The 18430-nt window shown below is 41.4% G+C and overlaps 2 protein-coding genes across 7 annotated transcripts in view; one reads left to right on the forward strand and one right to left on the reverse strand.

Annotated features, from left to right (window-relative positions):
* LOC108026139 (poly(U)-binding-splicing factor PUF60-B) overlaps window positions 1-18430 on the reverse strand; it is a 99792-nt gene that overhangs the window by 16328 nt on the left and 65034 nt on the right. The window lies entirely within an intron of this gene.
* LOC108026140 (uncharacterized) lies at window positions 10327-12493 on the forward strand. Its single transcript, XM_017096869.3, has 3 exons — window positions 10327-10391; window positions 10684-11422; window positions 11701-12493. Exons 1-3 carry the CDS (start codon window positions 10352-10354, stop codon window positions 12491-12493), a joined length of 1572 nt encoding a protein of 523 aa, XP_016952358.1. The 5' UTR covers window positions 10327-10351.

Raw genomic sequence — 18430 nt, forward strand, 5'->3', positions numbered from 1 at the left:
CGACGACAAACTGTTGTAACTAAGTAAAACAACATAAATAACTCGCTTAAATATGAATATGTTTTGATAATGCCCTTAGCAAATTGCTGTACCTTTTGTGTGGACATCCCCTGCATGTCCTGCCTTCCTTCCATTCAGATATAAGCTCATTTTCCAGGGCGCCTGCGCCCTGCACAAAATCCCAAAAAGGAGGAGAGTTTCGGTTGGTAAAGAAAAATCCCTAAATAAAAAAATTGCTCGCTGCTTGGGACAATTTTCAGTCTTAAATTGGGACCACATTTTTCTTTTTTATGTGCTAAATGGAACGCATGTGTGTGTGGGCAAAAACAAATCGTGGCTGCGTTATGTGCGTTATTGATTTTTTTGCCAGGAAATGGGAAATAATGCCAAAGGATATGAAATTTATTAAAATAGATTGCGAAATAATTCAATGAAGATGTTGAAAAGCAAGCTTTGATGGCCGCTGCCGCGAGGGTTGGGGGTGGTATTTTCGGGTGGGGTTTCCCCTGCACGTGTGTGTGTGGGTGGTTGTGTGGTTTTTCCTCCATCGGTTGTTGAACTTTCCGAAGCGACGTCGTCTGCATAATTTTTTGCCGTGTGAAAGACGTCTGTCAATTTTATGGCTACTGACCCAGAAAAATGGAATGCTAAAGAAGCCCTTTTGAAGGTGAGAGAGGGGGTCACGAGCGAGCAAGGATTTGCTGAAAGTTGTGTGGGCAAAAGCCAAAATATGATGATGGCGATGACATCAGCAGTCGTCACCGCGATATGTAATTCGATTAGGCGCACTTAAGGTCCTCCCTCTTCACATAGGAACCCCTACCGCTCCCATCCTATGCCACGCATTTTAATTGCGTCAAATAAACAGCAGGGAAGGTGCCTGGTCACGAGCCATCATCCAACTTTTTATGGCCTCCCTCGGACTGATGGCGTACACATTAAATTAAGCACTTAAAGGTGACTTGATATATTTAAGGACATTGGCAAGACTTAAGAAACAGTGGAAGCCAACCAATAAAGAACTAGTTTGTGGGAGCAGCGATATTACAATATGGTTTCTATAAAGAGCTATAAGAACAATCAAGAACTTCTTCTTTTTTTGAAGAAGTAGCAAGATGGTATTTCCAGAAAATATATGAATTTACTTGATCTGTTGTTAAACTAGGGTTCTAGTGTCTAAGAAACATTAAGATAGGTGGACCAAGGGGTATATCTTCCCTATTTTGTTTTCTGCTTAATAAAAATATTATCTAATAAATGTATACTTAAAGGTATTAATAAAGTATTAAATAAAGACAAAACGGAAACTTTAATTTGATTAATGGTTTTTTAAATCTCCTCTGTAACAATTCCAAAAAGGTTTTCAGCAATTTATCAACTTAAAGAAAACCACCTCAGTTAAAAGCCCACAAATTGCTCCTTTTGACACAATATTTTATGCAGCACCTGAAATCACCAATCTATTCCCAAGCCGTCGTCTACAACTCCCCCGCTCAAAGCAGCTTGTCAGGACAAAGTACTTTCTAATCCGCACCGGCTATCCGATGACAAACTGCAATCTGAAAATAACTCAATCCACAGAACCCTGGTCGTCTGAGTGTTTTCCCCGGGGCCAAAAATTGCAATGCAATTTACCCAATCCGTTGCCAGAAACAACAATAACACTGGGTTTGGGGGGGGCGGACTTAAAAAACAACATGCGAAAGACCAAAAACAAATTGCTCGGCTCCGCTCTTCAAAAGCCTCCCGCAATTTCCCACTCCCTCACCTGCCCTGGGTCGTTTGTCCTTTGGCCTGCATTTCACCACCCACCGCCCAAGTGCATAAAATTTATGTAGACACAAAACTGCAGTTCGGCAGAGAAAGAGAGCTGGCATTTCATTGAGAAAAATGCCACAAAATACAAAATGAAAATGCCATGGACGGCAACTCTTTTTCGAGCTAAAAGCATATGGCGCAACTTTATTGTTTTTACATTTGATTTTTCCAAAGCGAAAGGGGAGTGAGGCTTGGAAGTGAAAAGCACTTGCACTGGGCAAAGTGCAGAGGGCCTCGGCGAGCGCCGCATAAACTTTGGCTCTGGGAAAAGTCTATATATCATATATGTGCGATTTACGGGGGGTGGCTTGCCTTTCGCTTCGTTTTTGAGAGCTGGAAAACGGCGAAGCTGCCTGGAAGTAACCACCCTCGAAAAAGAAGCGCCGGTCGTCGTATACACCGGGCGAAAATCCGCTCCAGAAGCAGCCATTTCCACCGGCGGGACATAAATCCCGCTGTGAGACAGAGAAAGAGACGGCAGCAGAGAGAGAGAGAGAGAGAGAGAGAGAGAGGGGGAAGACTGGAACCGAGCAACCCCCTGAAATCGGGGGAGATATTTTGCAATTGGAATGCGCGCGCAACCCTCGAAAGCCGACGAAAATCGAGACGATGGTGGCCGCTACCCTGGGCTGCCTTTCAGTCAACTTTGGGTATCCGTACGTGCAATTTCTCCCGGACCGATGACGGATCACACGGACCTCGAAAGCGGGCCAGAAACTAACCCAAATCCCTTTTGGATAGCCCCCCACCTACATCGAAAAAGAGAAAGCCCCCCGCCATCAATGTGTTTCAGCTAGTGAACAAAGTGATTATGATTAAATACCAAAACCAGAGGATCCAAGAGATAGATCCCAGAATACATCCATCGAATCGGACGCTTGCCATTGATATTGTCCTGTCACAGCAGTATTGTAACACTATACTATAGCTTACTGCTGGGTCGGGGCATTAACATTGTTGAGCGTCATTAGCAACGAGAGGCGGCGGCGGCAAGGAAAACCCGAGGAAAACGCACCAAGCTTTCTTTTCCGGCTTTGTGGAAAACACACACTCGCGCACACACACACTCGCACACACGGCGAGTGCGATTGTGTGTGTATATGAGCAACCGGAAAAATCAATTTTCCATTTTTAATTCAAAGCTCACACAGTACAGGACACTCGCACACACGCACACGACGCACGTGCATGTATACACACAGATACAGATATACATATATCTGGGTCTGTGTGTGTGTGTATCGGGCCAAAAAGGGATAAGCAGGATGCTGCAAAATCTGCAGGGCGAGCGAGAGGGTAGAGCAAAGAGAAAGAGATGGCAATGTCCAAAGAGAAAGAGAGAGCGTGAAGAGAGAGATTCTGCATATAGGGATAAATCCCACTTTCCATATAGACCAAAACTAAGAAACTCAATCAAAATCAGTTAGGGAAAATTAACAAAAATTATAGTATTAGTCGAGAAAGTAGCAACCAGGCTTGTATCTTTAGAATAACCAAGTCTTTTCACCAAGATTTTAAGGAAATGAAAAGCCCAAAAATAGGCAGCGACCACTCCCTGATTTTTTCCCACTTCTCGTGGTTGCTTCTGGGTGGGCTTATGAACGGCATTAAGGGGGATGCAGAGGCGTACCCTCCTTTTTTTTTGTGTTCTTTTTCAACGAAAATTGTTGCCAACCCGAAAAGCCGGAAAAGTTCTGGGGAAATGCACAAAAGTTGCACCAGCATCAGCAGAGCATCATCATCGTCGTCGTTAGCAACCCCTATATGTAATCCCGATGCATTATCTGGCCAGAGGGGCCTGCATTGGAATACCAAATAACAAAAAGTTGACAAAGAAAGATGATGAATTGGGAGATTGAGGGCGCAGAGCAGCCGAGCGGCAGGGCAGGGACAGCTGAAAAATGGCATTTAAATGCAGTTCAAAGGGCGCGGATGGGGGATCCTGAGAACTCCTTGCTAGGGGTTGCTCTCCCTCTGTCTCTCTGCGAAATCTCACGTTTCTGCAGTTTGCTGATGATGATAATAATGGCCTAGCTATAGGATTAGTCCACATAGAGGGGGTGCGCGGGGTGCGAGTCGAAACTTGCCGGCCTGCCGTGCACATGCTGTTGCTATTGCCTCTGCTATTTCGTCAGCCCAAGGATCAAAGCCTTTTTGGGCGTATCTCGGTTTTCTCGGCAGCTGCGGCTGTATGCGTGTGTATCTGTGTCCTACGTCCTGTGTGTACTTTGTACTTTGCCTAAATACTTCGAAATTAACCAAGCGTTTGTTGTGCCCATCAAATTGACAACGCTTAGCTTTGCTTGAGGTAGCCAAATCGTTTCCACATGCGAAGAGGGTGCTGGTGCTGCATCCTTGTGCCATGATTAAGGATTAAGGGTTGCTGCATTTAATATGCACCGGCGGAAGTGAAGTGCTCTCCGTTTTGAGATGAAAATGTCGCCGTTGACATGCGAGCAATGAGTTGGAATACTTAATGCGAGGAGGATTACTCATCTGCATTTCGCAATATTTCACAGAGGTTTCCTAATAGCTCAGAGCTTTGTAAAGTCTTTTTACGTTTTCCTTATTGAATGTTTGAATTATGAAAAATAATTTGTAAATTCTAAAATAATACATTTTGTTTGATTAATAATGTATTTAAGTTAAAAATCAAAATAAATGTACTATTATTGAACTCAAATGTTTTTTTCTTATTTAAAAACCTTGAAGAATTATAAACATTTGAAGAAGCATAAAAGAGTAGATCTTTATCATCAATTTATTTAAAAAAAATAAGAAAATATTTGATCACACAGAAACAAATTTATTTCGTTGATCCTTAAAAAATTATATATTAAATTATGAGGAAAAATGTAATACATTTATGGTATCCCTATAAAATTATATTTAACATTGAGTGATGAAAAAATAATAAAAATTTAAAAATCAAAATAAATGTACTATTATTGAACTCAAATGTTTTTTTCTTATTTAAAAACCTTGAAGAATTATAAACATTTGAAGAAGCATAAAAAAGTAGATCTTTATCATCAATTTATTTTAAAAAAATTAGAAAATATTTGATCACACAGAAACAAATTTATTTCGTTGATCCTTAAAAAATTATATATTAAATTATGAGGAAAAATGTAATACATTTATGGTATCCCTATAAAATTATATTTAACATTGAGTGATGAAAAAATAATACATTTCTGCTATCCTTAAAAATTTTAATTTTACGTTGAATGATGGACAAGGACATTTTCCACACCTATAGACCCATGTCAAAAACTTGATGGCTATCCGTAACCGTAAATATTTTCCATGTCGGCTAACAACCTACATTTGAAAGACCCACTATCAACCTTTTAAATGATTAATTGCCTCAACAACGAAACAAAACAGGGACAAGTGCCTGGCACAAAAAAATCAACGGAAGCTGGTGATAAAAAGTGCGGAAATTACGTTGACCTAAAAATAAAATTGCCAACCAAGTTTGCCGGCACTGCCACCTAGACACACAAACACATAGAAAAGGACGGGAAGGGAGAAAGAGAGAGGGAAAGGGAGGCAGAGAGAGACAGCAGGATACGCACTTGCACTCGTGCACTTCAAATATGATGAAAAGGTAAACGTTCAACTCACACAGACGCAAGGGACATCAAGAGACCCCTCGTAAATGGCAGAGGATTTGGCAAGGATAAGGAGGATATGTGTTTGTGTGTGTGTGTGTGGGCAAGGCAGGAGTCCTTTCGAGGCTGGCTGTGCATGTAAATGCGTGGAAGAGCTGAAGAGCTGGGTTAAGGTAAGTGGTTCCCCGTAACCACCGACGACTACTAGTCCTCCAGCCACAGTCGTATGCAAATTGTCGGTGCTTTTGTGAGCTTATTAAGTGCTTGAAAGTGCATTACAAAAAATACACAGCACACAGGGGCACAGGGGGAGGGGGATTGGTGGAAAGATGGAATGGGGGATCAAGGACCTGCAGCCGGAAAAATGCTTTCAAGTCAGCCCACTCGGAAATGAGAACCCGGCGACTGCTGCTCCCTTTTCTCGCTCTCTTACGCAGAATGACAGCACCAAATGAGCAACTCCACAGCGAGAAATTCCAATAGGCGTGGTAAAAAATGTAATATGGTAATGTTAAGGGGCTAACAATTAAATTCATTTAATGGTCCTAAAAACTAAAGAGTTTCGAAAATTCTAACTACTCTACAAGAGGTAGCACCTACTTTTTAAAAAAATTTTTTAGGTGTGAGTGCCAATCGATTGGAAATTTAATTACGAGCTCATCAAGGTATCACATTCCAATTTTGCACCTTTACTTTTATTGTTTTGGCCAAAATTCAGATTTATTTTGGGTGGAAAATAAACCCTTAGTTTTTGGTAAAAAACCGATATTTTTAATAACCTTTTTTGGTGTAGCTTGGTGAAAAATGGTTTGAAAGCCAAAGGACGCACTGTTTTGAAAACCTAACAAGCTAGACAATTAATCGCAGTTATTTTCTGGCTGGTTCTAAAAGTTAATAAAATTTCAAAATTTTGACTTTTTTACAAAGCATCGTCAATTTTTGAAAAAATGATAAAAAATACAATTTTTAGGTGTGAATGCCAATCGATTTGGAATTTCATTACGAGTTCAACGAGGTATGACATTCCACTTTTGGACCTTTACTTTTCATGTTTCGCCCAAAATACTGTTTTGTTTTGGGTGAAAAATAAGCCTGTACTTTTTTTTGGACAAAAAAGCGATATTTTTCTTTTACCTTATTTGGTGTAACTTGGTCAGAAATGGTCCGAAACCTAAAAGACGCACTGTTTTGGACAGCTAACAAGATAGACAATTAATCACAGTCATTTCCTGTCTGATTCTAAAAATTTTAAAAATTTCCAAATTTTGGCTTTTTTGACAAGGGGTAGCATCGCCTATTTTTGCAAAAATAGGTCAAAAATAAAATTTTTTATGTTTAAATGCCAGTTTATTGGAAATTTTATTACGAGTTCAACAAGGTATGACATTCCACTTTTGGACCATTACTTTTATTGTTTTGCTAAAAATACTTATTATTTTTGGGTGAAAAATTAAGTTTTTCCTGGCGACAAACTGGAATTAATTCTAGGACGAAACAAAAAGGTGGTTATAAGAATAATTATATGGAAAATGGCAACTGTAACTTCCCATGTAACTAGCAAAACAAAGCTTCGCCCAAACACATGTATTGCTTACAAAAGTTGTCCTGCTTTCGGTGTAATTTTGCTAATTAAAAGGTGTGACAAAAGTGGGGGAGCGCCCCATAAAAAGTCTCGTATTACCGAAAGCATCCTTCAACAAGTATGTGGCAAGGACAGTTGGCCAGGAGTTGCCGACCACAGAACCCAGATTCTTGCTCATTTCCATACAATGTCGTCGCAGGTGAAAGCCAAGAACGGAAGTCCTTCTGGGAGGAGAAAGGGTGAAGGAGCTTGTGAAGATGCCACTTGAGGTCGGCAGACAAGCCAGACAGCGCAGGCAAGTGGCCACTTCGCCGTCAAAAGGACTCTTTAGAGCCGGAAATTCCTCTCTGCTCTCTGTTCTCCGAGGAAAATCACTAAACAGGATGCTTGTAAATAGAAGCAGTTAGCTAAGGACCACATCAGAAAGTCTTGAGCGGAAATCTGGCAATTGACATAATTACAACTAAAAGATAAAGTTTCACTTTCCGGCGGAAACAAATGCTTTTAAATAAAATAAACTATGTTAAGTGTTATTAAATATTAAAAGTTATTCCAGATTGCGTTGTTGAAGAAATGCTGGAAAACTTATTTTTTTGTGCATACTTTTTTTGAACAACAACAATAAATAATAGTAATTAGCCTTTCCTCAAGGGAGACTCGAACTCGGGGCGGCACCCTCCACTGCCTTCCGACTTGACCTCTGACCCATAGTCTCGTGATGCTTTCCAGCGGAAAGTTGTAAACTTGACAGAATGGCTGAATTGGCAGAGTACATCGAAAGCTGCGAAAGCTCCTATAAAAGCACACATCCTTTAAATCGAAAGCGAGGACATCCAATAAATCAGAGTCCTGAACCTTTCCCAAAAGCTTTTAAATAAAGCTTTACTATCCGTAAACGGATAAAGGATAAAATGGATGCATTTTAACAGAGTTTTAACAGAGCAGTTCTGCTATCTACCTTATCATCTCCCTAGTCCAAAAAAGATACGATTCGATTTCATAGATATAAAAGATTTTGGTGCTACCAGATTCGAAATATGATACCTCATATCCATCGACCTGAAAAAACGCACACACAATTAGAAAGAAGCTAAACTTATTTTAAGCTTTACAACAGAGGAAAATTATTAAATAAAGACCATCTATATTAACAATAAAAAATATTGGCTTTTGATAAAAAATATTCTACTAGCCTGAAATCTAATACAATATATATTATGTTGTTTATTTACTTTATAAAGTCAAAAACGCAGCTTTCTTTTAATTATTAAATACTTTCCGATATACTCCATTATAATTGAAAATGAGGGAGTACTGATGAAATATCAATAGAAATATTTGCAATATCCTCAAAATTATAAATTAATAATGCAAATGAAATATTTCCGAAAATGCAACCTAGGACCCTACTTAGTTCACATAATAATAAAATGGTTGAAGAGATGCTACTTCCTTTGCCAGTCATCAAATTTGATGTCAACAATCTCACTCAGCCCTAACTGATGTAACAAATTCGTTTATGCGCTCATTGTTTACCCACAACAGCCAGAAAGCCACAAAGGCGTGTATAGAGGCTATGAGGAAAATAAGGCTGAGTCAGCAGCTTTGGAGGCGACGCATCCTGCTTATGCTCGCAGGATGCAGTGCGACAAGTGGCACTTGAGAAAATGCTTCTTTTTTATAAGTAAGCTGCGGGGGCAGGATGTACACGCCTACATGAAGGGTGCACACTCGTCTGGTAAATGCTGACACCAAAGAGCGGCTCAAGTATTTTGCGGGCAAATAGTCCAGGGGACGGGACACTACACCCATCCTGCACACACATCCTCCCCAGCCAGTCTGAATATCCTTGTAATAAAAGTCACTCGAGTGACATTTTTGAGCTTGCGGCCATAAAGTAAAAGGCAAACAAAGCTCAGACTGCCGGAGTTCCTTTTCCAGTCGCTGTTTTTAATCGATTATTGTCGCGTTATTGTTTTTTATACCATCCCACACCCCCTCCCTGCCAATGGCAAACAAATCCTGTCTGAGTGTCGCATTGCAAGAACAACAATGGGGCACCGTTGGCGCAAAAAATGCAAATGCAGAAATCCAAGCACAAAAGATTGTACATTGAACTTGTGCTGTATCGCCATCTCATCGCTGCGGAGGGGAAGTGATTTCGCGGGGGCGAATTGAAATGTCCCCGCATGTGACATCATATTCAATAGACCCCTTACATGATCCCGATAAGAGCGGGCTCTGAGATATGGTTACCTTCGTTTATCTTTCCCGGCTGCCTGGAGGGTTCGTTTCTCTTCTTTTTTTTTGGTTTTTCTACCCTACAACACGCTTTTCTCGTTGTTTTCGTCACGTTTTGCGATCGGCGATAAACCCCAAGGAAAACAGCCATGTCCTCATCCTTCTTCGTCGGCGTTCCATAGTGCCAGGCAAGAAATGCACGCGCCGGATGTCGTTAAAATGGCGACCGCCACTTCCGGTGGGCGGAATTCGCGGAAATATGTGAACTTACCTGCAAAGTAAACAAAAACAAATGTGCAAAATTTCGATTAGTATGCCTTTGCCACAGGCTGAGGTAAATTTTATATTTGGGATAAGGCAATTGCGAGATTGAGATACCTTGTGTATTAAATATTAAATAAAAATTGCTAAGGCTGGCTTATCATATTACACTTTGTCGGCTTTGTAAATGTGGAACAATTTTATGTAAAAAATTAAATGAAAACGATTTATGCGTCTGTCAATCAAGCATTGCAAAAGAGAAAGTATAATTGAAATTCGATATTTTTGGCTTGAAGCAGAAGATTGTCAGAAAATATTAAGAAAAGTACAAATTAAGCACTCAACCTGTAAGGTTTTCATAACTTTTTAAATATTTTTTTACAATAACATTCGACCATAAAGTACATACTTTATTTATGTTATTTAACAAAGATTTAACAGGTCTCTTGCACGAATATTGACCTATCCCAAAAAAGATTCAACTCCCAGCATCGTGTGCTAAATGGTCAGAAACTTGGTCACTGGCACAGATTCCCCTCGTGGTGCCCATCTGCCCCCTTTACATCCACTCACTTCCAGAACTTTTGTTGACCCAACAGATTAGCAGCTAATGGGAGAGCACTCTCCCAGTAATGCCCGCCAACCCAGGCATTAACAATTACCTCTCGTTAAGAAGAAATCAATGAAGATGAGAGTGGGAAAAAGTGTGAAGTTCTGCATATTAATAAGCCCATAAAGCTGGACAAATATGCTGGGGTAAGTGCTTCGACTGTGTTCAGTACGTTTCAGTTTTAAGTCCCAGTTCGTTGCGGAAAGAGCTGATTTTTGAGCTATGGGAAATGCTGGGCATTTTGTGGTCGTTCTGCAGGCAGGTGACTATCATCATCAGCATCCTAAATTGCTGTAGCATCGGTAATGTGCATAGGGAAAAATGTGTGTGTGATTCCAAAGAGAATTTCAGAGGCGAAAAAGAGATTAAATTGCGAATGTGAGCCATTTTTATACACGTGCAACAATATTTCTTACTATTTAGCTTAAATCTCTATAAAATCTGTATCTTTATCTGTAAGATACACGTATTTTTCCCCGTGTTTCGCATCCATTTGCGGGCTGTTCTAGTTGCACAGTTTCGAGCCTAATGCACTTTCGTTTCGTTGACACCAGTTTGTTTGTGGCTCGCTGCAGCAAAGCTGAAATCGCCTGATTATAGGGCTGGTTCTAAGGACTATAATGCCGCTGCAGACAACAATCAATTGCAGGAGGAGGCGTTGGAGGTGGCCGTACCGATGGCGATGGCGAAGACGGATCGCAATGCTCAACCCGCAGTGCAAGTAAAAGTGACAAATGAAGTGGAAAGTGCCCTCAGAATGGGAACAATGACGATGATGCGGATGAGAAATCGGGGCGGTGAGCGGTGGCGGTGGCAGACGAACTACTTTGACACACAAATGCCGCTGCTGTCGTCTGGCCTAATGAGTCCCGGCTGGCTGCCAATATGGGATGAGCAGCAGGCGCGGGAGAAGCAGCTCGAGCATCCTGAGCAGGGACCCAGTTCGGTTGAACAGCAATTACTCCGCCTGCAGACGGACTACAAATTGCTGTACAATGCCGAGCACCACACCTACTTCCACCTGCACACGCTGCGCATCCCGGAGGGCACCATGATCCGCCAGCCAGGACCAGCACCATCGAAATCCGAGGAGCCACCGCATCGCAGGCTGTTCCAGCAGGTGGTGGGCAACACACTGACCGCCGCCTTTGGCCTCAACGTGATGAACAAGGGCCAGGTGGAGGGGCAAGTGGCTGGGGACCAGGCGGAGGTCAGCATCACCACCGAACAGGTGAATCTCTACGATGCCGCCTCGCTGCGTCGGTCGCGCTTCAGTCCCTTCAATCCCACACGGTGAGTGCTGCGGGTGGCAAGCGACACGTCTATAACCTACGATTTTTGAGTGCCACTCCCAAAGCCATTTTCGGTTTTTGAAAGCCTTCCGATTAAGCATTTTCAAGAGACTTTAAGGATTATAAAAGAAGCGAACTTAGGAGGCAAAACCCCTTGAACCACTATACAAGTACTTTGTTTTTGATATCTCCATCTAATGTAAATCATTAAATATCCACTAAAAACTGCTATTTCCGAAATCCCCTAAATGATTTCTAATAAATTATTATATGTTTTAGAATCCTTATACACGGATGGTTGGGCAACGCCAATGCCAACATGTACAGTGCTCTAATCCCTGCCTATTTGGACCTTAAGAACGGCACCTACAACATCTTCACCGTCGACTGGGGGCGTGGAGCCATAGCGGACTACATCACGGCCAGCTACAGGGTCAAGCCGGTGGGCAAGGTGCTGGCCAAGTTCGTGGACTTCCTGCACCAGGAGGCGGGCCTGCGCTTCGAGGATCTGCAGCTGGTGGGCTTCAGCATGGGGGCGCATGTGGCGGGTCTGGCTGGGAAGCACCTGCAGACCGGTCGTCTCCGGATGATCCGGGCTCTAGATCCCGCCCTGCCCTTCTTCCGATATGCCAAGGAGAAGGAGCGATTGACCCCCCAGGATGCCGACTATGTCGAGGTATTGCACACCAGTGTGGGCAGCTACGGATTCGATCGACCCCTGGGTCATGCGGACTTCTATGCCAATTGGGGCAGCCAGCAGCCAGGTTGTTTTTGGCATGAATGCAGCCATTGGAGGGCCTTTATGCTCTTTGCCGAGAGTCTCTCAGGGGATCGGAATGAGGGTTTCCTGTCCCAGGGCTGTCCAGCCGGTGAATGGCAGCAGTTGACCCGCTTCCATCGCTGCCCAAAGGACACCGGAGTTATGCAGACCATGGGCGGTGATTTGGCCAACGCTACGGCGGATTTCTTGGCCCAAAGACAGGGTGTCTATTATTTCCGAACAAACGACCAGCCACCCTATGCTTTAGCACAAAATGCCAGTTCGCCAGGGGGTGGTGGTGCCACCAAATAAATAAAGAGAGAAATGGCTGAGAGAACGTAATGAGCAAAATGCAAGTGCAGTTCGCGTTTTTATTTCTAATTAGTAAGTGCATGTGTGCTACACACACTCGTGCGGGTGTATGTGCACTGTCCCATTTCTAAAAGCCGGCTGGCAAAATTAAAAAATGCTGCCATGTGTAAAATGCTTTTCATGCCAGTCGCAGGCAGTGAAAATAGCAAAAAAAAAAAACCGAAAAGGGAGTAAAATTTATGAAAACATCCATGCAGGAAATATAAGGACGAACACAAGGGCCGTGTGTAGTTCAGTCTGGAAAATCAACTAGAAATAGGTACGACCAAAAAAAGGCCCCAAAACTAATCCTCTTCAACGAGACAACACAGAGGGAAAAAGTATTAAAATGATGCGTGTAGGGCAAATGGTATTTGGACTTCAGAGAGCTTAAATAAACCATTTCAAAAATAAAATCAAATATGTTTTCTTTCTCACAAATTAAAGCCTTTATTTTAATATAAAAATGAACCACCTAAAAATGTAGTTGAGCTCCACCTATTTATAAAAATTTGGTAGGAATAAATAAGGAAATTTCCTTTAAAAGTTTCATAATAGACCCGAGCAGAGAACAAAGAAAAACTTCTCGTGCGTCCCATTAAAATTGCAGTCTGCATGCTGGTATAATAAATTCAAGAACTTGGCTTAGCACGCCTGTCAGGGCTTAATTGGTCGGGGCAACAACACACTCCTCTGGAAGATAAAGCGCTCTTTGGGGCATTGAGGCCTTGAATGTTGAATCTTGAATCTGGCCAAAATGTCGCACGGCTGCCGCTAATGTGATTTTTACGCACCATTTGAGTGAGCAGCCAGCAATTGGCCAAAGGGCACAACGGCAATGAAAACTTGGCAGCTGCGGCTGGATGACATAGAAAATAACGTGAACAAATATTGGCACAGCAACACAAATATTGCGCACAGCATTCCCCTGAGTTCATAAAAAATAAAGGAATCACAAGGATATTTATTTAGAACATTCTTGGATTAACTCAAGTATATTTGAATTCAATTATCCAAGAGATTGCATACAAAAATTGTTTGCAAACTCGTCTGCTAATTTTCTTGTCTAGGTGAATGCGTTTCTCTGACCAAGAAAAGGCTATGAAAATATTTAAATACACTTTATGAAGTTGGCACATTGTAAAGTTACGCCGCCAAGTACTTTAAATGTATGTGGAAAGTTTGATGTAATTTTAAAGGAGGTATTAACAGTCCGGAAAAGTTTACAAAATGTAAACAATTCAATCATTGATTTTTTCTATAATATTTTCCATTTAAGGTAAATATATTTTCTTACCACAAAATGGTCTCTAAATAATTCATATTCACAGAACTTGGTTTTAACTAAGTTATGTTTGCACTGAATTAAATGTTTTCCCTTCACTGGCTGCCCAAACCGAGTTTGCAATCATTCGTTTTAGCTTTATCACTTGCAGCAGCAATAATTGAATTAGCTTGAGACAAGCCGAGAGAAATTCACTTCGAGAGCCGAGAATTAAAGTTTTTTCCTTGGTTAACTGGTCTGATTATTTCCTTACGGGCAGACAAAAGAATCGAGTGGAAAACGAATCGAATAAAAGCCGTCGACTGTTGCCAGTTGTGCACTGCAAAGCAAACTGAAAATGTTCTCAGCCAAATGGAAAGACTGCGAAAAAAAAGAATGCAGAAAAGATGGCTAATTTGTGTCGCGTCTTCCAGCGAAGGGGTGAGATTTGGGGGCGTATATATGATGGCTGGGCGAAGGGGGTGGCGCGGCAGCGGCTTTGGATGGAGGTTACTCTGGGAAGCCTATGAAATGTGGCCCGCACTTGAGCCAAAGAGTTGACGCACAAACTGCAGCAACACTGAGCTGAAAACCCGAACGGAAAACTGAGCTGAGCCTCAGACAATGCATTCCTAATTCCTGCCAGGGGGTGGGAAATTGACAGGAGATGGGGGTGGTAAGTATCACCCGGCTGAATGCACGCAGAAAAAATTGTTTGGGTAATTTAGGGAAATTATTAAATAAATTGAATTATTTAATTAATTGAAAGAACCAGAATGTTCGATGCAACAATATTCATAAAAACATGTGCATCTCCTAACAGTATGTTCACCAAAAAATATATTTTGGAAGTTTCTGAAACTTATTAAATATTAAATTACTCTTATAAATATAAAAAATCTAAGACAGAGAAAAAATGAAGCTTCAAGCATCATCTAAAACAAACTAAAGTAAGACAAATTTTAAATACTCGTCTTATCATATGGCTACTAAACTTCTGGTTTTGGTTAATACAAATGCATTTAAAAATATATATATAAATAAAATATCTTTAGGACATAAATCTAAAATGTTTTCTGTGTAGAAAGACTTTAGTGCCTGGCTGTCTGTTCTTTTTTGGACTGGCAGCACATCAAACCGAACTGAATGCAAGTCCCAGGGAAGCAGTCATAAAGTGTCGCGTTCCCTGCTTCCGTTCCGGTTACCTCTTCCGCCCACTTCCTGATTCCACTTCCCACCTGTCCCTTCTGCTACCTGCTTAACCCCCTCACACCCCCCGTTAACCCGCAATGGCTTCCGGCACACGCACCCAAACGGACGGATAAGTTCGCCAGCTGTTTGTCTCCGGCTGAAAGCGCATATTACTTTGGCCACAAGCAGCTCTTCTTGCAGTAATAAGCACTCGGATTAGCAGGCTATTCATCCGCTCATCTCGAGGGAAAACCAGGAGCACTTGGTTCTCAGAATCTTACGTAACCGGAGCAAGTGTATTGACAGCCCCCCGGTACACAAAGCTGCTCTTGAGGCGCTTAGGAAATCTTGAGCTTAAATCTGTAATGCATGTAAGACTGAGATAGATAATTATAATCGTTCCCAAAATTAATTTTAAATTATCTTTTCCTTACAATTTAAGTACTAGCAATTAAATTAGCAATTTATCAAAAGATTTGGAATGTAAAACTCAGTAATTGAAGTATCTACTAGATACCAGTAGCTATAGTGTCTTTCAGATACTTTCAAGAGCTTTTCCTTTTTAAGTCGCAAAATCTGGTGCTGAAACTAAAGGGGCACCTCTGAACCTCTTTGCGAATAGAGGGCAACCAATGTTTGACAAGATTGTGGCAAAATGGGGAAAAAACGCTCTTCGCTTGCATGTGGGTGTGAAAAGATGCCCGACAACAGCAACAGCAGGTGGCCTTGAGAGGCGGAAAACTGGGTGGGTGGGGCTCCGTTGTCAACACACACAGTTGGAGGTCCTCGGTGCTCGGACCTCCGGTTAGGTGACCAACGGAACGTTTATTTAATTGAAAGGTCAGTCTGCAGGATACAGTTGCCTAAATCGCTTTAAGGGCGGCCATGGGGGAGGGGCGCCACAAAAGTGAATGGAACAAAAGGTTGATTAAAGGGAAAATAAAGACTACAATGGCAAATGGGGGAAGGATTAGTTGCTCGAATGGATTTCAATGAAAGTGGAAATGGTTGAGTTCTCCCAGATATTGCCAGCAAGATGACGAAATAAGTACAAATAATGTTAAGCAGTTAATGAAAGGAATTACTTTCAAACAAAGGAATGGGAGCATATACTATTTATAGTTTTTTACAGAATTTTCTCAAGATAGTTCCACAAAGTGGATTTACTGCGTAGGTTTTCTTAGCACTATGGTTATAGATTTTCTAGGAAATTGTTACTTTCAGGTGTTTTATTTTGCAAGCACCAATCTTATGTACATATCTTATGAAAGAGTCCAATGAAATAATACAGATACCTATTCTAGGAAAAGATACTCATTCTTAATTATAACAATACATATAAAATGGAGTCGACCTAAATTGTGCCCGGATTTTATACTGAAAATAATCGTATTTCTGTTGATGGTTTTGTTAAAAAGCCACCCTGCGCAAGAAACTCAAACCACTCCGGGCAGAAGTTGAGGTAACTTTCAAATCAAACTAGCAGGTAACAATTACATCATTTGGCAGACAATAACGAATGGAACAAGGACTTTTGGGTTCCGTGGGGCCAGGACGATGCACTTATACATCCAAAACTCACTCAAACAATTAGCTCAAAAGGCGGGGCGCAGGTCGGGCGGTGTGACTCACAGCGCGTCGCCGTCAACTGAAGCCCTATGAAAAAGTTTCAGTTTTTGCGCAAACAAATTGGATTATTCGATTACGTGTTTGTACAAGCGCATTGGAGGAGGTTCGGGGGTGGTTGCCTGGGGGCCGAGGTGAGGAAAAACCAGGTGAGTTGCCGGTGGGCGGTGAGCTGAGGTTGGATTGTAAAGCGGCCAAGGGAACAAGTTTTTAAGGGCACCTTTGGGGTTGGGTTTCCTTTTTCGCAGGGGTTCTGCAGTTCTCTTGTTTGATTTTGATTTATTTGGCATTTGTTTGCCAATTGGCAAATGTTTGCGAATCCATAGAGAGCGGGCATGTAATCTATAATAGATTGACTTCCTTTTCATTCGGGGGTAAATCGAACACTTTTTATTCTAGCATCTTGTTCAGTAAAATATATATTATAAAATTATGATGAATGTAAAAGTAATCCTTTAATTTTAAACGTGTATCTTTATACGTCGATTAGAAATACTTTTTCTTTGCTTTTGTTGATTTTAAAGGTTAAGAAATTTAACAAATTGTGATTTAGGCTAATTACCAGTGAAATATTTTGCTGAACAAATTGAATTCGATTAATATTAATTCGTTGAAATTCACCACAATTTATTTGCAGGGGAGGAAAATTCATCACTTTTGGTGCCCGAATTTAAATGTTCTGCACTGCGGTCCTTTAAGGGTGCCTAAAAATAAAACCCAACCAACTGACCGGCACCAAAATTGAAAGTCAATATAGTGAACAGTTGGCAAACACCTCGTGCTGCCAGCAACTGAAATTTATTGTTACAAACTGGCTTAATTGCTGGCCAACGGTTGGAAGGGGCTTTTCAAATGCCACCCGACGCTTTTCTAAGCCTTTGTTGAACGAGGAGAACAGGGTGAATTGTGTGGGATGTCTGGGCACTTTGATTGCTTGCTTTTAAAATGAATTTTATATAGTGGCTTTGGCCAGGTGTTTGACATTTGTGCAATATGTGGATAGTGCTCTTATTTATTTACCCTTTTTTTTATTTTATTTCTTGCTTGTTCGCAATGAGCGGCCCGCAGCTGTCAGTGTGTCTGTCAGACGGTGCGTATGAGTGATTTTTAATTTAAATTTAAATCAAACAAATGGCAAGAGGCCAGCACGCAAGTAATATGCATCTTTGCGTAAATGAATCTCAAGGAAGCCCGCAGCCAGGAAAAACCCGAAAATCAACAAACTAGTGGGGAAAAGGCGTTTGAGTAAAGTGTGAAGCGCAAAAGTTTGGGCCTTGGGGGGTTAAAGCACAACATGTGCAAGTTATGTACAATCGATAAACTCGAGCCCGGTATATTTTTGCTGACTGGCTGACAATTAACCCCTTACGTGCCAATTGGTTGCTAAATAAATTAACCCACACATACACACAGGGAAGCGAACGCATCGTTGCCAACAACAAAGTCAGCAGAATTGCTGGCATTTTAATTGGCCCAGCCGACGCCTTGAAGTCGGTCATAAAAAAGTTTACTCACAGTCAACTTCAAAGGCTTTAACGGAAGCATAACCTTAATGTAAAACGCCTCAAAACTTGGGCAAACTTGAATGGCCCTTGCAAAGTAAGGTAATTAAATTAGGCCTTTTTGTTTACATTTCCCTCAACGCCCTTTTCCTGCTGTTTGGTTCGCAAGGTAATGAAAATTAATCAAGCATACGCCATGTGTGCGGGGAGTGGTCAAAAGTGGGGAACATTTTAAGGGTAATATTAAAGGTTTATTTTTGAAATATAAATCTCAGCTTTTAACAGGATACATCAATATATGATAGCCTTATTCAA

Source organism: Drosophila biarmipes, chromosome 3R, assembly GCF_025231255.1.
Source record: "Drosophila biarmipes strain raj3 chromosome 3R, RU_DBia_V1.1, whole genome shotgun sequence".
NCBI lineage: Eukaryota > Metazoa > Arthropoda > Insecta > Diptera > Drosophilidae > Drosophila > Drosophila biarmipes.